The 23,538-nt window shown below is 42.9% G+C and overlaps 1 protein-coding gene across 19 annotated transcripts in view; it reads left to right on the forward strand.

The window, feature by feature from the left end:
- Positions 1–23,538, forward strand: part of LTBP1 (latent transforming growth factor beta binding protein 1) — a 352,163-nt gene that overhangs the window by 198,122 nt on the left and 130,503 nt on the right. For 18 of the 19 annotated variants that reach the window (XM_053667181.1, XM_053667178.1, XM_053667175.1 and 15 more), the window contains 3 exons: positions 3,528–3,630; positions 7,975–8,046; positions 22,238–22,360. In XM_053667181.1, coding sequence (XP_053523156.1) covers positions 3,528–3,630; positions 7,975–8,046; positions 22,238–22,360 — 298 coding nt within the window. The remainder of the gene's footprint in view (positions 1–3,527; positions 3,631–7,974; positions 8,047–22,237; positions 22,361–23,538) is intronic. The other variant, XM_053667183.1, reaches the window with a different exon arrangement.

Genomic DNA, 23,538 nt, shown 5'->3' on the forward strand with positions numbered 1-23,538 from the left:
GGCCTGGATGTGCGGGGTTCCGGGGCCCCTTCCTCTGCAGCCCAGAGTTGTGTGAATTTTTTGAGGAGCTCCAGCACAGTGCTCATTTGACAGAAGGGGCTTTTCTTTCTGACTTGAATTAGCTGAACATTGGTCTATAAACGTAGCCCACTTCTCCTGGGTCCCTTATGCACAAGGTGTGCCTTGAAATGAGAGACTGGCTTTCTCTGAAACTGTGGTGAATGATTCACGTAGGAGAAATTCCATGTGTGTTTTTAACTTGTCAACCTCACCTCGGGCTGGGCATAGACATGCAGTTGGGCAGACGCAGCCTGTGGCCATGTGATTATGTGTCATGCAGAAGCAGAACCTTCCAGTCTGAAAGAAGGTCGTTCTGAATGCTAGCATCCTCTTCTATGTGGTTCTCTCCAATGCAGCCTTTTGACATGGAGGAGAGAACATCCTTCCTTTACCTTCTTTTCCTCTAGATGTATTCCAGCGTCCAGGGAGGACCTCTAGTGTTGGGTGGTCGAGTGTGTGAGAGCCCTGAGGATGGCCGCAGAGATCTCACAGGTGGAGTTTCCGACGGCACGTTGAAAGCCCCTAGCAGTTAAAAGACTAAAGGGGCACACACAGAACTTTGTGCCTTGCTGTGAGCCTGCCTTCATCCCTCGCGGCCCGGCCTCCTGCTGTGCAGACCTGGTTTGAGGAAGAACGCGGTGTCGTGGTACCACCTACATGGCCATTTATTTAATCGATTCGATGGCTGGTGCTGCTCTTGGCCGCGGACCTGCAAAAACATGGCCGTGGGATAAAGCGGCCCGAGTCCCGTAATGAAAACCTTGGACCTTTTTGAGGCCCGGTAGGGAGAAATGATTTATTTTTGCCCTACCAAATGAAATATTCTAGGAATCCAAGGTGAAAATTGGATTTTAACTGCTACTAAAATTTTGAGCATATAAAATCAGCAAGTGTTGAGAGCTTTGCTTGATTAAGAGAAGAACCTAAGGGGTCGTGTTCGAGAACAATCAACGTGTGGTGGGCACCGGCGTCTCACAGAAGTGTGGCTGATGCAGCTGGAAGTAAACAGGGAGCACCCGGGGCAGCGGAATGCGACAGTGGAGACCTCTGTGGCCTTTAAAAACAATTTTTTTCTTTAAAGAGTTCTTTTCATTTACAGTTTACATTCAGTATTATTTTCTGTTAGTTTCAGGTGCACAGCATGTTGGTTAGACGATCATCTACTTTACAACGTGGTCCCCTTGGTACTTCCAGTACCCACCTGGCCCCCTTACATAGTTATTACAATACTATCGACTGTGTTTCCTGTGCTGTTGCTTGTACATCCCCATGACTACTGCGTACCTGCCAATCTGTACTTCTCAGTCCCTTCACCTTTTCACCTTAACATAACCACGTGTTTCTGGTCCTGTGCCTGGAGCATTGCTTCCTCTTCCCTGTTCCTTGCTTTACATTTCAGATTTGAGCCCTCTGTGATTAAGCTGAGGGTGCCTGGGTACTACCTGCGTCCAGCCAGTACGTGTCTTCTCCATTTCGCTCATGTGTTCCCTCTCCCTCTCTCTCTGAGAATACACCATTTTTGGAGAGCAGACAACATCCTGTCAGAATCATTAAAATCCACAAAAGAAAAACCTAAAGACTTCAAAGCTATGATGTAACTAAAACTTCATTCACTGTGCTGGACCACCTCTGGTTTGGTTTTATAATTGGGATGCTTAGAGCCTCAGCCCGAAGGCTGCATGCCTGGACCTGGTGGGAGAGGGGCCCGCCGGGCGACTGGTCTCTGCCACCTGCTGCCCTTTGAAGGTTCACCACCTGCCCGGACTTTCTGTCACACTGTCCTGCTCACTCGCCTCTGTGCACTTGCTCATTGCCATTGGTTTTCTCAGAACCCTTGCTTGCCTGGGTGGACAGCAACTGGTTCGTTCCTCCCTTCCTTCATTTATTGAACGTCTGTGATGTGCACTGTGTTTTGGGATGGAAAGATAAATGAGATACATCTACATTTAGTTCAAATGCATTGCGGAGGCTGCGGGGCTGTGTAGAAAGTGCTATGGAGTAAAGAGGACGTAGCAACTTGCTAACAGAGATTCACATGGCGGTTCTTCAGGGCTGGGGCTCACGAAATAGAGAAAGTTACTCTGGGCAAAGGAAAAAGGGGGGGCTGTCAGAGATAGAAGAGACAACTTTTGGAGGCAGTTTAGAAAACTGTCATCCTTTGGTATGCCTGAAGCATGGGTGTAGAGAGGTGAAGGGGGACAGAGAGAAAGTCAGAGAAATTGTCTAAGGCAGGAATAGGAAAAACCTTCTATGTCCCCCACCCCCCAGGCTGTGGATCGGTACCTGTTAGGAACCAGGCCACACAGCGAGAGGTGAGCTGGAGTGTAGTGCACTTGAATCATCCTGAAAGTACCCCCGCCCCCCCCCGCCCCCCCAGTCCTGGTCTGGGGAAAAATTGTCTTCCATGAAACCTGTCCCTGGTGCCAAAAAGGTTGGGGACCGCTGTTCCGTGTCATACCAGGGAGCTTGCAGTTTTCAGACGATGGCAGGCACTGAAGGTGTTTCATTGGTAGAGGAATGTGGTCAGACTCGTCTTTGGACAGATGACTCTTGAAACTGCTGAGGGGGTTTTGTAGAGGTTGAGGCAGATGAAGGCCGAGGGACTGACCGCTGAGATGTGGGGTGTGGACACATGCCTCCCTCCCACCCCCCAGTCCTGCACAGCTGCCCTCACGATTGGTACACAGAGTAGGGTCTGTTTCCTTAGACTTTTCCCAACCCCATTGAGTTGGTCTCACTTCGGGCCCCTGCCTCTCCGCCTCTTCTGACCGCCTGTGATTATCCAAGATCATGGAATGGATCTTTACATTTGACAACATGAGTTCTTCCAGCAGCCTCTGAGCTCGGCTCTTCTGCCTCCTGGTCTTGTTTAAACCTGCCGATGTCTTCCTCGCTTGGCTGACCTTCCTGGGTCAGACTGCTTGGCCACCTGGAGCCTTGGTCTCTGCCAGAGCTGATCTGGCTTGGCCAGTGACCATTCTTGTACTGTCCTCTCCTGCTCTTTCCCCGACCAGGCCATGGTGTTATAGGAAGACCAGAAGCCTCTTGTAAGTGGGGTCTGTGCCACCTTCTCAAGGTTTACACACCCACCACGCCCTTAGAGCTCTGTACCGTGATGATCCACGAGAGAGATGTCAACAGATAGTTGAAACTAAAATTGTAAAAGTTTATACTGATCTTTTAGTTTTGGGGTTTTGTTAAGACAAAAGACATTGGAAACAAGTTTTACAAAGTGCCCAGGCAGGGACGGGTTTTCATAAGACTGTAGCTGAGAAGATCTGGAAAATATGCTCGTTCATTTCAGTGCCATCCTTATTCTGCTGTTTTGTTTTGAAGTTTTAGAGGTCTCCCCCAATTCTGTTGATAACAACAGAACTGTTTTTGTAATGTGGCTGAAACATAGCCATGCCCTAGAGCTGGGCGTACGGCACCCGATTAACCTGCGTGTTACACACCTGTCGTTGCAGTGTGGCAAAGCGCTCCCCGGCCTCTCAAAGCAGGAGGACTGCTGTGGAACCGTGGGGACCTCCTGGGGCTTTCACAAATGCCAGAAATGCCCCAAGAAGCCAGGTAAGTGACATTTCCTCGTTCCTTTGCGGGCTCATGTAGCGTATTTGTTTCCTTATGACTACTGTTTTCATGGTGAGACATTAGACTTTCAAAGAACTCTTACTGAATTGTAGAACACATTGCAATAATTTGCATTTCCAGAAACCTTACAGATCGGAGAGAAGTTTCATACCCGTTCTGTTTTTTTTTAATAAGAACGGTAATCAGTTGCCTTCTTCAGTTGGATTGCAAATTCTTTAAAAAGTCTTTTAAGATGTGATGTGCTAAATAAAACAGGCTCTATTTTCTCAGGTGAAGAGAAAACAAGATAGCTTTTAAAATGATAATTATTGTATGTGTCAGACCCTATAAAAAGTCAGTGCAGTTGTGATTTCTTAGGTTAAAATCAGCGACTGCTAGTGGGGAGGGAGGTGAGCCAAGATGGAAGAGGGGGTAAGGGGGAATAAATGACAGCGGGAAAAATACAATAAAAAACAAAGAAAAGAATAAAGTTCTTAAATGAGATTTTTACTTACAGCTTAACAGCTGCAACTTCTGTTGTAGGTGTTGTTATAGTCTAAGCTTTCAAAATTCAATTAAAAAACAGCTCAGATGAAGAAACAATTGGCTGCTGATTGGTAAAAGAGAAACTTATAACAAGTGGGACATAGTACTTTCCCCCTTTCCTTCCTAGTCATGCCTTTACACCATCACAGTTCTCAGTGGTGTCACTCGGTATTGACACGCACATGCCGCATGCTTTGATTGGTCTCTAAAATCTGCTTCTCAGAACATGTTAATTTGAGTAAGTCCAGATTTACATCTTTCTGTTACTTTATTCTCCATTATAGTTTGTAGTTTTAGTTTTTATATGTAGTATTAACTCTGGAAGGCCGATTTCTAATATTTTTTTAGAAAGACGAAGATAACTTGGTTTAAGTAGAATGTTTTTACACTTATTCATCATGTTTTTTCAAGAAAGCAAGTGATATTTTTCTCAGTCATTTTTCTTCACTCTGTAAAACCGAAGATTTTTTATAGTTTTTTAAAAATTGTTTATGGTGCAAGGAATTTCTCATTTGCTTCAACTGGATAATTTCTATTTGGTTTGGTTGATATTCTCAACCACATCTGCCTGTTAGCATCACTGCTCCTTATGTTTGTCTTCTAAACTATTCTTTCCTTCTAATAATTTGTTTTAAGTAATTGTCTCTTGTTTGCACTTCCTTGTCTCTCAAACTTACCTGTTCTCTAAGTCTTTGGAGCCTAGAGTTAATTTCGCTTAGTTTCACTATTTTGTTTGTATTACTTTCTTCTTTTAGAGGACCAATTTGTGGAAATACCCACTAAAGTTTCTGATAATGAATTCTTCAGTTAGGGGAAAAAGCCACACAAATAAGGACATTGAGTACTACAGGATGCCCCCCACTTTTGCTGATTCGATAGGGATGGACAGTGTGGATTTCCAGCACCTGGGTTGAGTGTGATGGTCCCTCTCTGCCGAAAGATGCATTCGCCTAAATCTATGTCGAGAAGCTGTTAAAGGGCTATCTAGGAGACATGTGATATTACTTAAAGAGCGTGGAGTTTGGATTTGGGTAGACCCGAGTTAGACTCCCTGCTTCCATTTGCTCTGAGAGTCTGTAACTAAAATGCTGAAAAACATTGCCCCTTTTTTAACTGCCCTTCACGGACTGTATGTCTGTGGAAGGCTGTGGAGAGCGGTATGTTTCCCGCCGCTCAGTCTAGGGGCTGAACGAGGGAAGTCCGGTTCTTACAGCTTTGTTTTGGGGCTAGGTTTTTGCTCTCTGATACTTTTTTTCATCTTATACCGTATTTATCTTTTTTAGTTTCTTCTTTTCTATAAATCCTTTGGTTAATTTTTAAAATCTTTCTTCTCTTTTCTAAATCCCCAAATTGCAAGACAGGGGTAAAGGGAATCGTAAGTGTGTTTTCCTCCTTGTTTTTGCTTTTTAAACCCTAACTTCCACTACAGACCTTTTCATCTTTTTTTTATCTAGAATTGTGTCGTCTGGAGATGCATTCACTGTTTTACATGGTTTTGTTAGCTCTGTATTTTGATAAATTGAGGGAGAATGTGAAAGTACGAAGTTCCAAAACACTTTAAAAGCTGATGAACATAAACTCCTACATTGGCTCAAACTGACGAGATCGATCTGCTTTCGGAAGGACAGTACAGATCATGAATGAAGTAAACTCGTAACACCTTGACATTTACTTCCTTGGTGCTGAACCAGGTGACTCACTTCCGGGAAACATACTCGGGTCACACTATTCCTGTGTCATTCGGAAACTCTCCTTTCCTCGGTTGGTTCTGTGCTCTGAACCACACTCCTCTGAAAGAGAGCAGACTCTCCGCGGCTCTCCGTGCTCCGGGTCTGTGATCTATGTCTTTGTTTTCACTCCAAGCAATTCAGACCTCAGTGTTCACGTGGCTTTTCTTCAATGTCTGAAGGTTTTGTTTAGCCACGTACAGAAAGACCTTTTTCATTGTTGATCAGGTTTTACTGTGAAAACTTAATTTTAAACCTGCAAGTGATTTCGTTAAATAGCCTGTAATCTATTAAAAAATATACTTAACATGAACAAGTCCCTGTCCTTTAAAAGGTTTTAGAAGGAAATTAACACTGAGTCGTGGGCTGAGGGGGACTTTAGGTCCTCAGCCTTGAGGGACATGATGTTGGAACTTCCCAGACAAGTGTTGTCCCTCTGTCGCCTTTGAACCGTTCACAGACGGGAGACCCACAGTCCCTGCAGGCCGTCTGCTCCAGATTGCTTTCACTTTTGGGAGAAGACTAGACATTTGGCCAAGGGGTTGAATGCGGCGACTCCCCCCAAGCTGACCTCTCTTTTTCTTTTTAGCTCACTAATCTAAGACCTCTCACTGCAGCCATCTCCTGGCATTCTGAAGGGTCTGAAGATGGGGAAGTATGGCAAAGACAGGAAATGGAGGGGGAGAGGAACAGCGCTAGTGAATACCCTGTCCCATCAGTGCTAAGAATAAAGAACTTGTGTTAGGGGCAAAATAACTTCATTTTCCATAATAACGGGGTTTTTTTGTGTGTCTGTGTGTTGTGTTTTTACTTTAGCTTTCCTTTTTTACTCCACCTTCAGCTCTTTTAGTAGTCTAACTTCTTGTGATTATGCCCTTTTTTCTGCTGCTCATTATTTTTTAAAAATACTTTATTTTCAAAGATAAGGAAAGGGAGGGAGAGAAACATCAATGTGCAAGAGAAACATCATCGGTTGCCTCTCACACGCCCCCAACTGGGCATCTGGCCCACAAACTGGCATGTGCTCTGACCAGGAATCAAACTGGTGACCTTTCAGTTTGCGGGACGATACCCAACCCACTGAGCCACACCAGTCAGGGCTGCTCATTATGTTTTTAATAAAAGGATACCTCTTTGCAGAAAGTAACAATGACATCTGTTATTTAGTGGGTGCTTGCTTTCGTCAGGCAGTGTTGTGGGCATTTGCATAAATTATCTCTAAGCTCCACCACAACCGTGACATGCTTGGTAGACATGATGCTCTCATTGTACAGAATTGCCCTTTGAAACCCAGGAAACTTGTTTCCCAAGGTTGCAGAGTTACCAATAGGTGGAGCCAAGATTTGAACCTAGATTTGCTTGGTCCCGGAGATGATGTTATATTCACTATGTCAAGAAGTCTCTCATGTTTCACGTTAGAGTGTCCAAGATTCAGTGAATAGGGTTTGATTAGTAAGTTGGTGACTGCAGCGTCGGTATTGTCAGTGAGTTTGTGAGTGGTGAGTCCACACAGCTGATCACAGGAGCCCCTTGTATCTCCTAGTTTCTTATCATCACCTCCTGTTCTTTACAGGTTCATGTTAGCTCATAACTAGAAAACGTGACCCTGCAGTTAAGGCAAGCCTATAACGTACTGTTTAAACTGGGACACTTTCAAGAGTGAAATGGAGGGTTGTTAATGAAACTTTGCTGGAACATCAGGCATAACTCAGACCCTGCCTGCGATAGGAAAATTCATATGCCTGTAGCACATCACTGGGGAGGAAGCCGTCCTTTGTGATATAAACAAGGAATTACTAATGGGAAGAAAATATAAAATGGTTTTATGGTTTTCTCATTTAACATAATCAGCACTTCCTGACAAATAATTGGGGCTATATATATTGCAAAATATAAAGTGTACTGAAAAACAAAGATAATGTGAAAGAAATGAATATACATTGAATTGATATCTTAGAAATGAGAGTAAGACCACTGCTGCCTTAAATGGCTTTGGTTATCACATAGACTAGTTTAGGATTGTAAGAATTTAAACTACACACATAACAAAGAATTATTTCTTCCCTTACAGCTTATCATGGATATAACCAAATGATGGAATGTTTACAAGGTTTTAAGAGGGTTAACAACACCTTTTGTCAAGGTAAGGTTAACGGAATTGAATTCATTGGTATGGACTCAACAGTTGTTTTGGCTTTTCGGAGACCTGAGCTGTTTTGCCACGTTTCGCTCAGACAGCCCAGCAGGTGAAGGTCACGCAGCAAACCACCTCCTGCTCGCTCCAATTAGCCACGTGTGAATAGAGAGAGTTTCAATGTATGGTTGCTAGAATTGCTTCTCTACCATTGAAACTTTATGGAACTTTCTTTCCTCCTGTTACTTTGCAATGGAATCCACAGGAGATTGGATTACATCACAGATCACTTGGTGGTCTCCATGGTCACCTCCTGTCCCTGCTTGGGCACATGCATGTGCACATGTGAGCACATACGTGTACCTAGCAGTACTGCTTCTTTGCTGACAAATGATTCAGCAGTAGAGTCCCCTTTTTTTCTCTCAGAGTATCGCTGGCCACCTCGAAGTATCCGTGCATTAGACATCAGAGTGAACACATGTTAAGTAGGCAGTAGGTGAAACTATGAAGCTAAGTGCGAACTGTCCAGAGCGCTTCTGCTCAGTTCATTTTGAGCCCACAGCAGGGGTCGCTTAGCCTGGGGTCAGCACTTCACAGTGAATGACTAGATGGCTAAATGTGCGTATTACGGTGTGAATCACGTCACAGTGTCACAGATTTGGATGACAGTCTGTATGGCAAGCCCAGCCTTATTTTAGGATGTATTCATAGAAGTAAAATGAGCAGGGCATTAGAAGCAATGACCTTGTACTCTGCCAGTGAGACTGAATTTGGGGTTTGGGTATTTGGTGTTCATTGTCTTTCGGCTAGTAAGGTCAGCCAAGCTCATGAAGGGCCTGGAGACCTGAGAATATGGCTAGGAGAAGCACAGACCAAAGAGAACTCTAATGGCTGATGTATAAACATGCCTTCAATGTTTGTAAATGTGCCTTTAAACTTTTAATTAACTGTCTTACAAATAAGGCTTTTATTAGTTACTTCAAAAGCCAAAGTCAATAAAGTGGTGTTACAGGGGGGCATGGTTAAAACTGCAAGTCATTTCTCCGGGGTAACGGAGTCCCCCACATTGTCCTGAAGTGCCGCGGGCAGTACTGAGTGTCCTGCACATGGAGGGGAGGCTACAGGGAATTTCTCTCTCCTGCCGTACCTGAGGTTAGATGACCCTGTAGGTACATTCTAGTTCCCTGGTGCTGTCATTACTCTGTCTCCTGGGATAGAGGCTGTGCATGAGAAGAAAGAAGCGACATCTTATCTGTCAGACAAGTTTTCGCCCCCACACCTGTAGTTTCCTGAAGTGTCCCCTGTGGTTAAGCTTATCCATTAGACCATAGACGGAGGAGTGTCCTTTATCCTTCACTGTTACAATCCTTCATGGCTAGTTGTTAGCAATGCTCCAGAGTATCAGATGATCCTAATTTTCCCAAGTGTTAAATGCTAAAGAATATACAGGTTTTCTTGGGGTGGGCTAGGATTTGGACATTATTAATTGCAGTTAGAAACCAAGGCATACAGAGTAGCTTTCTGAAGGTCACGTAGGTAAAAAGAGGCCCAGCCAGAATTCATCTTGCAATATGTGCAATGTGGCCTCCTTTATGATACATATGTGTATGTGTGTGTGTATCTTAGAAGTATTACTAATGTGGATGCCAGCTAACTGCAACAGAAGACTTACCATGTGTGGCAGACTTAATATTATAGAAGTCAAAACAATATTTACTTGGTTTTGTTTAATAGGAAAAGAAGATTATCTAATATATTTTTTTCTACTGGATAGTTCAAGGTTCTAAGACTTCCTATTTATAAAAATACTGGAGGAGTAGAAGTGGAAATTTGCAAGTAATCACTTGCTATCTCATTTAACAAAAATAGGATGGAGACTCCTTTAAATACTTGCTGGAGGGATTTTTTTTTTATTTCCCTCTGCTGGTATGGCTGGTATGAAGTGACCTTCAGCAAGTTCTGTTCATATGGAGCATAGCAGGTGGTTCCTCCTCAGTCATTTGCATTGATGGTCAGTAACACCAAATCCTGGCTTACGTTTGTCTCAGGAGGCTATTGGCAAAAACACTGTTACACTTTTTGATATGGATTCCAGAGTAAAGTATCACAGAAAATTCTATTTCATAGTACCTCAAAAAGGCACAGCGAAATTACACTACAGAGAAGATTGACTCATAAAATAATATGATTTCATTCCGTATAATCTATTTAAATTGCTTGTGAGAGAAGGGCTTAATTTCACTGCCTTTGTGATATAATTGGTCAGTAAAATTAAATAGGACTTTCTCATGTTACATATGTATGCTCAGTTTTCCTAGAGCCTTGAAGCTTTTTGACTCTGTTATCCTGCAGTTTTCAAAAGGAGCCCATTCAGCATTCCACACTGTTCTTACAGTTAAATGTCTGCTCCATTTACCAAGCACATTTATAATTAAAATGATTAATAACTAGAATTACATTATTTCCTTCAATGAAGTGAACTAATGTTCCTGATACAACTTTCACTAATGTGCACTCGGTAACAAAGAACCAACTGTGCACAAGTTAATTTGAGGAGCTTTCAAATCGCTGCCCTCAAAGTTGGTTTTTTCCTTCTCTCGTGCGGTGCCGCAATTATCTTTTCAAATGAATGATTTATTATACATACACACAGGGAGCCCTGAAACCCGCCTCACTACCCTCAGCGTTACAGGATTGCTATAATTTGCTTATTTCTCATAACAAATAACGCAATTCTGTTTTCTCGTGCATCTGGAGTGGCATTTGTCATTTGTCAGTTTATTAGTATGCTACAGGTCTGGTATTGAATGAGAATTAAATGAAATAATACATCATGGCAGTGATGATTATAGGAACCTCTTATGTTCATACGGCTTTCCTCTAAAGCTAAGTCTTTCCCTGAATGTTGAATATCCTCACCTGCCTGTAATTTTGCCATGAAATGAGTTATTAAACTAGGTATAAATCTAAGTTTTTAGAGTAGAATTTGTTTCAGAGAGCACTTGGGGACCAATCTATTTGGTGAAACCTTTTATTAAAAGCAAATATCTCTTTTGATTTACTAAAATCACATGCCTGGTTCATGCCTGTGTAGGTATAAAATCAACTTAGTATTAATTTCTACGTTTTTAGCATGTGTCCAGCTGCTGAGGACAGTGCCAAAGTGTACAACTAGAAGGTGTCCATACTTCTGGGTACCGGTATACATATATTCCATTTTCATGGGTAATCTTGAGAATTCTTAAAAGTATTTAGTGTTTACAACACAGACATTAACTGGCAGGGCCCTCCCGAGCTGCAGACCAAGCGTATGTAATGAATGATGAATAAGCCACCGTCCCTGCCCTTGGATTTAGTGTGATTAAATCAGCTCGAATCAGCAGGATGTAATTTGCTTTATTCACTGCCCCAGCCAGCTGAATTCGAGCTGGCCTCGGGAGCCTGTGAAGGCAGATATGAAAGAGCTGTCCATGTGGCTTTTATTTGCTGTCACTTTATCACACTGGTTATTCTGCTTCCACGCAGTGCGTTTACAAAACAGATACATTAGGGCGCAATAATGCCCATTACCAAGACTTCCACTGTAGGGCTCCTTTTAGATAGCTCCTCAAAGTGCATCTGAAATCGAATTTTATTTGGACCGTAGAAAAAGATAATGCACACTTTTTTCCAAGGGCCTGTCTCTGACATGAAATTTGACTCAACAGTCTTGATTAATAGTCCATATAAGTAAGCCATTCATAGGACTTTCTGGTTACCAAGGGCTCACCTGAAGTGCAGCTTGCATTTCAGACCTCTTAATGATTACCAGACAAATTGATTGTGGCTGCAGCATGGTGAGCACATAAAAACTGGTCTCTGAGTGTCTTAGAAGACTAGAAAGTGCAGGTGAGCCTTCCAGGAAAACCTACTTGGCTGGAGAAAAGAATGTGGCCTGTGGCATGGTACAGGTCAGGTAAGATGAAGTGCTTCATAACTTTCAGGCAAGGCTCCTATAACTGATTGCAGGCACCATGTACAGTAGAGCAGGCTTCGCAATGCATGCTGGGAAAACAGAGTGCTTTTTACGTGGAAATGTCCAAAGGCCATTTATGACAGCATCTTGCATATTTAAAAGAAACTGCATTTATGGCTTAGACAAGTCATCACCTTATCATTATTTTAAAGGTGTAATGTAAATAGAGTTTTTTTAATAGAGTTAACAGTTACATGAATGTACTGCCATTTTACCTGTTTTTGCTCTCAGTATGGTTTCTTGTATCCTGTGTTTTTGCTGGGTTCACATTTTCTTTTGAGGTAGGTTTGCAAGATAAAATACAGGACACCAAGTTAAATTTGAATTTCAGATAAACAGTAAATAATTCGGGATAAAAGACATTCGTTTTTTAATCCAAAATTCAAATTTAATTGGGTATCCTGTATCGTACCAAATCTGTATTTTTAGATCATATCCTTTAACAGTTCTCAGATGCACTGAGCAGTGTGCACTTTACATGTCTGAAAACTTCCTTATTTTGAGCTCCTTTTATAGTGAGACTGGTCAGGTATACAGTTCTAGGTTACTGGTTGTTTTTCAGCAGTGATTTTGATTATTATGCCGATGTCATCGGACTTCTGGAGTTTTGATACTTCTTTCTCTGTAGCTAATCTGTCTTGTCTCTCTTTTGAGATGGTCTCTTAATTCGTTATGTTCTTTAGTTTTATCATGATGCCTCCCCATTTGGATTTATGTTGATTTTTGCCCAGTGGAGAGTACATTGTCAATCGGAAGATCCATGTGGTTCCTGGATTTGAAGATACTATCTCTTACAATATTGCTTCTCCACAGTGCTTTCAGCTGCAACTCCTGTTAGACGAGAAGTGGAGCCTCTGTGTTTTTCATCTTTCATGGTTTTGTTCTTCTGCCTTCCAGTTTTTACATTCCTGAGTTGCTTTGCCCTATGACTGTTCCATGTTTGACATTTTTAATTGTAAGACTTTCATTTCTGAAGTTTATAATTATTTTTCATAGATTCTTATTATTATCTCCTTTTAAAAATTTTTTTTAAAAAAATGTCTTCATTCATTTAGTTATTTAAGCATGCTAAAAAAAATCTTTAAAAGTCTTTGTCAGAACATTTCATAAAACTACTCTGATCTGGAGACTATTCCTGTTCAAATCATTGACCATTGGCTTTCCTCACATTATGTCTTTTTAACTGAGTTCATACGCTCACTTTGAGTGGAAAGTTTACTGTTATCTCCCCCATTTCTTGCCTTTTGCTCTCTGTGGCCCCCAATCTAAAGCCAGTGTGTTACATTGGCTCCTGACAGTGTGCTTTCTGGAGCTGTTGTCCCAGATTTCGGTTGTCGCGGAGGAGTTTTTACAGGGGTGCTTTTAGCGTCTCACCCCCGATTACTAACCCTGGCCGGCCCTGCTTATTTCCAAAGAGCAGCCCAGAGTTCCCATGGCCCCACCCGCCACCATGAACGCTGTGGCCATTTCAGGTTCACTGAGACAATTGTCTCAATTTTTGATCTTTTTAAAGAATTTATCTGTAGTTGGTATGTGTTTGGAATGGGGAAGGAGTGTGGAAGCATGAATTCACTGGGTAACCCTTTTTTAACATATCCGTATCAGGATTTTTTTTCATTCAAGAAATCAATATTGGAATATGGTGTTAAGCTAATGTGTATATGTTATAATTTTTTTAGTATATGGAAACGTTTTCAGGAAAGATTACAATTATATAATCTGTTATGCACAGGTAAGGTCTCTTTACCTGTTCTAAGTAAGCAGCCTGTCAATGTAAATTTGTGCAGGTGCAGGCACAGGTGCAGGCGCAGGTGCAGGCGCAGGTGCAGGCACAGGTGGATGGTAAGATGGTGAAGGCGTTTGGAGGGGACCCAGGCTAATTTGAAGTTTGCTCTAGTGGCTTGTGAGTGTAAGCTTCCAAAATAGATGTTAAAGTTGATATAATTTGTTATTTACAATATGTTACTCTGTTGACATTTCTGGTTTCCATCAGATGTCTTGAAGGAAGTTTTCTTGGAGCTAAGATGAATGTCTTTTAAATTAGTAGTGAGTGCTAAGCACACTCCCTCATTCCCTCTTTCCCCTCGTTTCCACCCTCCCTTCCTCGCTTCACCTCTATGTCCCTCTCTCTCAGGGTCCACCCACCCTATTCAGGACCTCCTTCTGGCAGTGGTAGTAACCAGGTCCAGTAAGTCTGCGTTTGATGCTATCAGGTTCTGTGACTTTAAGTGAAATGACATAAAATGAAACCAGTCTTACCCGAGCTAATTGATATACACAAGAGCTAAGTTCCTACAGCATCAATATGATAACAAGATGGTGTTATTCAAGGACTTGGTGCACCAGGAAGACAGTAGTGACCTACAGCCATCAGCGTTTTTGGTGACAGGGATCCTGACACAGCAAAGGATATAGTGGCCTGTGTTTCCTAAGTTCCCATCACTCAAGCCCATTTTAACCCTTTTGTCCGTAACCTAGGTTCTTCCTCTGGTAACCTTATATTCTTACCCAACTTTTGCTCTCTTTAAGGTGGAGATAACAGTTTCTGTTGAGCCCACAGGGTCTTGTTTGCCTTCAGATCAAAATAACTTACCTGCCAAAGGGGCACATCCTGGGGAGGCTTGTTCCGAACTCCTTCACGGTGCTGTCTCTGAAGTTCCCTTTGGTTCCATCGTCAAAGCAGAATGGATTGTGGTGGTAAACACCACATGCCGAGAAAGAAATCCCGAGATTTCTTTCTCGGGAACATGGAATTTGAAGGTGGAAACCAGTCAACAAAGAGTGATGTGGGTGTAAAGATGAAACTTTGAATCCATTGTTCTTGCTCTCAATTTGAGAAATAATAGTGGAAAAACAATAGGTATAACCTGAGACAGGTCAACCAGACTTGACGATTCAGTTCTTCAAGACATGTACACATGTGTAAAGTTCTTTTTGTTTAGCCTCCTGGGCGGAGATTCACACAACGCTCTGCTGTGTTTGGTGCTTTAGTACCAGAAACAGTGGGATCCTTAGTGTGAGGCTACATCATTGCTTTACCGTAGTCCGTGGGTGAGAGGGAATTATTAGACATTTCACCTACTTGAAAGGGAAATCTTATTGTTCGAGGTGCCCTTCTGGAACTCTTGCTGAGGTTTCTAGTTTAATTAGGCTCAGATATATTTTTTTCAGTTAGGATTTGAACAGTTTTGATCTGGACCTGAGCATCATATTTCAGCATTTAAAAGTCAATTGGGGACCCGTTCCTATTCATTCTAGAATCACTTTCTGGCGTGGCCTCTTACTGTGCTCAGACCACTGGGATGAGATTCAAAAAGGAAATGTCTGTTTGTTTTATTCACTTTTCTTCAGGAAAGACAGTGGTGGAGTGAGTCATTAGCACATATATTTTCCAATAGCTCTTTGACCTTAATCTCTGGGGCCGTAAAGTCGATGGGAAGGTTCCCGTTGTGTCCTGACTGATGAGGAGAGCCCACGATGGGTTCATGTGACTGTGACTATTTCCGGGGGAAATTAGTGCAGTGTCTGTAGACTGGAGTCTGAAATTCAGGACCCGCAGAGGCGCGGGTGCGATTAGCATCTTCCATGTGTAGTACACATGTATCAGAAAATACATACAGGCTCTTCTCTGGGGTCTGATAATTCTCTTATCATGTTACCCTGAAGAGAGAAGACTTGGAAGGAGCGGAGTTGCTCCCACAGTGGCTGGCCTCCTTTTATGATTGAAGCCATCCTATGCCAGATTACCGTTTTATAATGGTGGGACAGTTACTGGTCAGGAGGGGAGGCTCCGGCAGCAGTGAGGGCTAGGTCAAAGCAAACAGAACCACACAGAGAACCCTACGGCAGTTTGGGGGGCCAGCCCCAGAGGGCCGCATTGCCCACCAATTCAGGGGCGTGCAATCCAGGGGGATGTTCATAAATGGTTGTGTGAAATGGGTTCCATGGCCAAGGCGTGGAACACACCAAGTTAAAGAAAACCTGGAATCCTTACCAAAAGGCTTCTCGGGGTTTCCTCAGATGTGCTTGTGTTTGTAGAATATGCAGTGTTTTTCAAAGGCATTTGTCCTCAGAACTCTTCTCTTGGCAGAATCCTAACAAAGCTTGTCTTTTGTGTAAGCTACTTTGGGTAAAACGGCTGTAGAATTTTGCTCTTCAAACGTTATTTTTACTCACTTATCACCTAAAATAATTTTGAAAAACTTATGTGCTCACACATTTTCAAGCTGACATCTACATTTTTTCCTTCAAAAGCTGACCAGATGCAGTGGATTTATTTCTGCTGTTTTTACATTGGATATGTGCTTGAAGCATATTTTCATCAAAGTCTCGGAGCTGCAGAGTTGGCTTTTTCAGTTTGAATAACATCTGCCATCTAACCTAATTGGCAAAGCCAGGCCTTCTTACGAGACCTTTTCCTGTGACTGTCCCTCAGGACGGATATTTGTCAATTGTTCATTTTCAGTGCCTTGCAGAATTTCGCTTTGTAGAGCCGTGTCCCTAGAAAACCTAGAGAGGTTGCAAATTGGCAAGAGGTGACTTGACTTTGCAAAGAGGAAGAAGGCATGGAGTCGAGGCGAGATAGAAAAGGAAGGTGGGCAGATGTGTTCTTAGGCAGGTCACTTTTCTGCCTAAGGAAACTTGGGAAGGCTCAGGATCTAAAATCTGATTGCCTTGAAAGTAGCCAAGCATTTTAATGCACCCTGTGGGATGTTGTCATGTAACTTCTGGGGCAAGAGGTTTAAGAAATACCTATGTCCAATCAGAGAATGAATTCTTCCTTTATCTGAAGTAAGTGATCTGTGTTAAATAGCCAAATGGTTTGGCTGGCTAAGAAAAGTACTTACCTTGAGAGGTATTTCTTTCTGCTTTCAAGGAGAAGTTATACTGCCAAATTACTTGATGAAATTTCTATCCACCAGCAAAAGTTGAGTATACACACAGAAGAATCACAAAAAGCTTCATATTTTCACACAGTGTAAAGATATTCATGTACTGTTCTCACCTTGTACCCAATTCCTGTTGTTTACTGGATATGTCTCATTTCCTGGATAAATGTGCATCACTGAAAAGGCAGTAAATTATTACTCACTTTGTTAAGTGTGCAGTATAGATACATAAAAGTGTGTTTATTTCCCATAAGGGCAGTTGTGCTATTTGTAATGTATTATCTGTGAATGTTACCATTTTTTCCTTGTCATTTCCACTCTGGCAACTGGCAGATAGTTTTGAAGTGAGAATATTAAAGCTAGGAAGAAGTTCTAGCTTCAGCTAGATTATCTACTTCAGCCCCTTGGGGTTGCAGGAGAGAAAACTGAGGTCAATTAAGTGACTTATCCTAGGTCACATAATTTAGCATCCTAGGTAGACTGAAGCTGGATTGTGGTGGCACCGTTCTCCCATGAAATTTCCCTGCTCCCCCTTAAACCTTTTAACCTATGACCTTGAACAAAATTATCTCTATAAGATGGAAATAGCTGTCCTGTGGCTTACCTTCCAGAATTGTTGCGAAGTGTCCATGGGACAGGGTGTGCTGTACAGATGTAGATGGTGATGGTGAGGATCCTGACCTCATTGAACTAGATTATGATTTCATTTCCTAGTTCTGAAATAGGTTATATTAGGTTATTTAATGAGTCTCTTGTTTCACATGTTTCCAAACTGCTCGGCCCAGACTCAGGGGTTTGGGGGGGGGGGCAGGTCTCTGTTTTGCCTCTAGCTGAGCCTCCCATCTACCCTGTGGCCAAAGACAGCCTCAGAGACAGCGAGGGACTATCCGGACACAGAAGACCCAGACCCTGCATCCAGTGAGGGGAACCTGTCCAGTCCTCTCAGGTGCCCAGCACCCACCTCCACCCCATCGTACTCCTCGGACGTTACTTCAAAACGGCCCCTTTCGCACTTACAAACACATATTTCCACGGCCTCTGTGTGAGTTTCTCAATGAGGGCATTGCTATTTTTGGCAGAACAATTCTCTGTCGAGAGAGATTTGCTGCATTTTTAGAAAGTTTCTCTCACTGGTGTCCACCCACTGTTCTCTCCCCCAGTCCCTGTGACAACCCGAAACGTCCCCTAGGCAGTCACACACCCTCCTTCTTTGAGAGTCACCAAGTGGTCCTCCCTGAGTGCTGAAAGGAAAGCCGTCTTATCGACCTACAACTTTTCTATTTACATTTTAGAAGAGACCAGGTTTTTCGATCCAAATGACTAATACAGGGAAAAGCAAGTTGAAACCTCCATGAGATGCCACTTTTCTGCCAGAGTAACTGCAGCCGGAGATCCACAGAGACTCGACAAGGGTGTGCGGCATCTGGCACCAGGAATGGAAATCGGCATGGCCTCTCTGGGCAGCTATGTGACAACATCTAGGACCTTCTCTAGGGCGACAGAAGTCCTGCTTCTAGATGGAGACCCGAGAGCAATCAGTACCTGGCCTACCAAACACAAGAGGGAGTGGTCCCAGAAGCATGGTTCGGGACAGCCACACCCTGGAAAGGCATGAATTGATTTCGATCTCCGCACACACTGAAGTGTCCTACAGCAGTAAAAGAATGAACTGCTACATGCAGCCACGTGGGTGAATCTCACAGGGGTCATAACGAAGAACAGTGTCAGGCAGAAGAACGTATACAATGTGATGTCTTGTATTTGAAGTTCACGAACACATGTAATCAATGATGACGGCAGGCAGAATAGCAGCGACCTATGCAGGCAGAGATGTCAACTGGGAAGGGGCGGGAAGGAGCCTTCTCAGGCAATAAACGTGTTCAAAAACACCTTATGGGTGGTGGTTGCATAGTACATGCACACACACATGTGTGCAGGGACATCCACAGTATGTTTTTGTAAAATTTAGCTGTATACTAAAGATTGATATACTTTTATGTACATAAGTTCTTAAAAACTTGGCAACTTAATTTCTAGCTTATGGTATTTTAGAGAATATGATAAAAATAAATTGAGGCGGTTGAGAGAGATGGGAGTTTTTCTGGGAGCCGTGAGAGTGTGTTGTGAAGAAAGGGTCGTGCTTAGGGGTTACGGAGGCTGAAACTAGGGGCGTGGGCGTCACCAGTGCTGGCGGTACAAGCCGCTTAAACGAGAGAGAGAGAGAGAGAGAGAGAGAGAGAGAGAGAGAGAGAGAGAGCAAGAAGATGGGGAGCTTTACACGGCCGCTCTTCCTCAAGGAGTTTTCCATCCTTCCTGTCTAGAGCCATAGCTGTGCCTTCTTTTTTTTCATCTTCATCCCTGTCCTCCATCCCCATGGCATCAGGGTCAAGGCAGCAAAGAGGGGACACTGACAGAGGGCACTCGCAGTGGCTGTGCACCAGGTGTTTATGTTGGGGCAAGAACCCTTCCCCTCCACCTGGCAGCCAGTGGTGAGGCCGGGGTGCTACTGTTACAGGGAGAGGGGAAATCCTGGGTCCCAATTGGTGAACGTGGAATGCGTAGTGGTAGCATCTGAGGAGCAGAGGCCACCCAGAAGGAGGAAGGCCAGCAGTTACAACCGAGTGGGGACGAGCGCAGAAATGGGCGAGTGGAGGTTTTGTCCAGCCTTCTGGATTACAACTGGCTCATTAACCGAACGTGAGGTTTAATTTGGGACGTACGATAGGGGCTTGTTATGGGGGTGTCCAACCTTTTGGGGTCTCTGGGCCACACTGAAAGAAGAAGAGTTGTTTTGGGCCACATATTAAATATACAAACACTAACCAAAACTGATGAGCAAAAAAAAGGTTTTAAGTAAATTTACGATTTTTTGTTGGGCTGCATGGGGCCTGCGGGCCATGGGTTGGACAGCCCTGGTACCATGTAAGCCTTAACTGGACTTGGTACTCCTCCTAGTCCCCGATGGTGGTTTTCTTAAGGCTAGTGAGTTCTGGGGGAATGATTACAGTTACACGCTGTGTGTACTATACTAGCAGTTACATGCTATAGTACACATACATAAATATGTACTATAGCAAAATACACCGTGATAACAAACATGGTGGTCAGGCGCAGGACCATGTGCTGTGCCAGGCAGAATCTTAGCTGGGTTGGAATGCTGTGGAATTCATACAGCAAATGTGTTCATTTGTCATTGGAATGTCATTGAAAATTAATCTTATCACTAAAATTAAATTAAAAACTGCATGTGTTGGATAAACTATGGCTATATAGAATAGACACCTATGGCTACTTAGAGTATGAAATGTAAGCAAATAATTCTTTATTGAGGGTTACTCCTTATGTAACAGGTCTCCTGGTAATGTTTTGCTACCAATGTGTTCAGTTTTAATTTAGAAAATTAATATTTGGGGATTCTTAATAAAAGTTTTATTAGAATTAATGATAGAAGGAAATGAATACTATTTGAACAAGAAACACTAATAACCAAGTGTGTTAACTTTAAGCTATATAAACCAAAATATAAGTGACTACTAATTTTTTTATTTTTAAATTGTCACATTGTGTTTTTACCTTTTAATTAATTCGCTTTGCAAATGACTCCGTGGTCTTTCTTTTTAATATCAGCACATTTTTATCTCTCCTGTTTGAAATAATTTCCACTTCCCTTTGGATCACTGTCTTAGTCCATTTGGGTTGCTATAACAAAGTACCACCACGTGGGTGGCCTATCAACCACAGGTGTTTGCCGCTCACAGCTCTGGAGGCTGGGAAGTGCAAGATCAAGGCATCAGCAGGATCTCCCTCTGCTCAGGGCCCTTGGCCAGTTGCAGACTCCTCCCTTGTGTCCTAGGAGGAGGAAAGGGCTAGGGATTGCTGGGAGCCTGTTTTACAAGGCACTAATCCCATTCCTGAGTGTTCCACCATCAAGATTTAAGCACCTCCCAAAGGCCCTGTCTACTAACAGCATCACCTCTTGGGGTTAGGATTTCAACATAGAAACTTAGGTCTGAGAGAATTTCAGACATTCAGGTCCTAGCAGTCAGCCTATGCAGATGACCTTTAGTCTTTATTTCCAGCTATGGTTTCATTCACTTCTTGAATCTTCCCCTCCTGCTGGATGTTTATACTTGAATATCCCAGTGTGACCTTCCCTATAAAACTAATCTCTTCATCTGCCTCTTCCTCCTCAGTACTTTCCACAAAACCGACTATGTCTTTTCTTCTTTTTTCAGATTAGAAGCCTCCTGGGCACCTTCGACTCCTTTTCCTTTCTCGAGTTGTGTTTGGCCAATCAAACGCCATACACTGTCAGTTATTCTTTTAAAAAATTCTTTATTCCTTCTCTTCCTGATAATTCTCACTGTCACCCACCTGGCTTGTCACCAGCCTCATACTTGCCTTACTTCTTCAGTGGTCGAACTTTTCATCTTTTCTCTCCATGTGCTGGCCAGATGGATTTCCCAGAGCCTGCCTCTGATTACATCTTCCCTCCTGCTTAGAAACCTTTAGTGTAACTCCCTGTTCTCAATAAAATTGATTAGAAACCTAGCCTGGCTTTAACCAGCTCTTTTTCCAGATATATACCTTGCTGAAACTTCTTTTCTAGCCAGTGGTTTGACGCACGATTTCCTGGTCCCTGTTCCCTTCTCCAGGATCTGTTTGTGCTTTGATGTCCACCCACATAGATCCCTCACCTACCCCTCCCGGTCCGTCCCGCCTTCCCCCAACTTCAACACCTGACGCCTTCCCTCCTTTTCAGTGCTGGAGTCTCCTCCACCTCCAACTTCCTCTAGCAGCCCTTCCTGTCTACAGAGGCAATTTCATAGTTTAACTTCAAGTTTATGACCTTTCTTCTAATTGTGGTAACTTGAACTTCTTATCAGTTTAATTTTTTCCATAGTTGTAGATATAACTAGACTGTCAGCGTCTCCAGGGTGAGGCTGTTTGCATTCCCCGTGGGCTCAAGGATACCTACCGTATGCTAACACTCAACCGTAAGCTCTGTGAAGGCTGGAGCCTTTGGTCGGTTATGTGGACCGGCAAGTCCCTAGTATCTAGAACAGAACTGCATACACAGTAGGTGCATAATAAATATTTGTAGTATAAATGATAGATGCTCAGCAATGGATGGTTTCACTGTAGTTCCTTCACAACTGCTGATTCAAACTTGCTAGCATCTCGTATTTAGCGTAACCAAGAGGTTATGATGAAGAAGAAAGTGAATTCAGTTTGTAGCCAGAATCTGTTCGGCAGGGCTGAGGGCTCCTTCTGAAGGAATTGTGTCTTCCTGCAGATATTAACGAGTGCCGACTGCAGGGCGTGTGCCCCAATGGTGAGTGTTTGAATACCATGGGCAGCTATAGATGCACCTGCAAAATGGGATTCGGGCCGGATCCTACCTTTACAAGTTGTGTTCGTAAGTAATGATCATTTTCTGTTCTCATTTTGGATCCCTTGGGTTTTTTGTTTGTTTGTTTTCGAGGGGTTGGGGGTGGGAGGTTATCCAAAATAAGATGAATACTCAACTGGTCAACTGAGTACATATGCAGGAAAACCTCATTAAATGATAAGAGGGAGGAAGTGGGCCTGATATATTACGATAAACCTATGTTAGGGAACCAAAATGCATTTTTATTGCGCTCAGAAAAATATAATAGCTAATAGTCAAGGTAGAGAATAAGCACACTGAGGAAATATACTCTGATGAAAAGAAAAGGGTTAATGCAAGCGAGCACACCTGAGAGATGACAAGTTTTTTCCTTCGTGAGTATTTTAAGCATTATTTAGGCTGAGTGAAACTTTGTCCCAGCTTCTGTTTTTAATTAGTCCAAATTCTGAGTCACTGGTGTCTGATTTAATGAGGTTTCACTGCACTTTTTTAGGTGGAGAGTCTGGGAAATAGTTTTGGGTTTTCTATTCAGTTCTAATTTCAAACATGCTGTTCTGTTGTCCTAAAAAAACACCAAAATGTGTCCCCAAAGCTATACTGTTGTACCTTATAAATGTTGTCTCTAAGGTATTCTCTGTATCTGGTATGGGTAAAAATCTTCTATCAAACCGTGTATTCTAATATCGGACAGAAAATACAGTTTCTCTAGAGACCCTCTCCCTGTAAAATCTAATCCAGTAAAAATCACTATAGATCACCTGATGGATGCATTTTAGGTATCCAATGCGTATCAAAATTCTCAAATGCAGATTTTTTAAAAAGATTTTATTCATTTTTATTTTTAAAGAGAGGGGAAAGGAGAGAGAAAGAGAGGGAGAGAAACATCAATGTGTGGTTACCTCACATGTGCCCCCCTCCTGGGGACCTGGCCCACAACCCAGGCATGTGCCCTGACTGGGAATCAAGCAGCGACCCTTTGCGCCACACACAGCAAAATAAAAGGACTACCAAGTAGGTAAGCACTGCAGATGTTTCAAAGCTGTGCGACCCTTTGGTTTGCAGGCTGGCACTCAGTCCACTGACCCACACCAGCCAGGGCTCAAATGCAGAGTTTTAAAAGTTACCCTTTTTTTTTAAAGGTAGTTGTGTCCGTTATTACCAAGTAGGTAAGCACTGCAGATGTTTCAAAGCTGTATACAACTAAA

The sequence above is a fragment of the Artibeus jamaicensis genome, unplaced genomic scaffold (assembly GCF_021234435.1).
Source record: "Artibeus jamaicensis isolate MK-2021 breed Jamaican fruit bat unplaced genomic scaffold, CSHL_Jam_final contig_465, whole genome shotgun sequence".
Classification (NCBI taxonomy): Eukaryota; Metazoa; Chordata; class Mammalia; order Chiroptera; family Phyllostomidae; genus Artibeus; species Artibeus jamaicensis.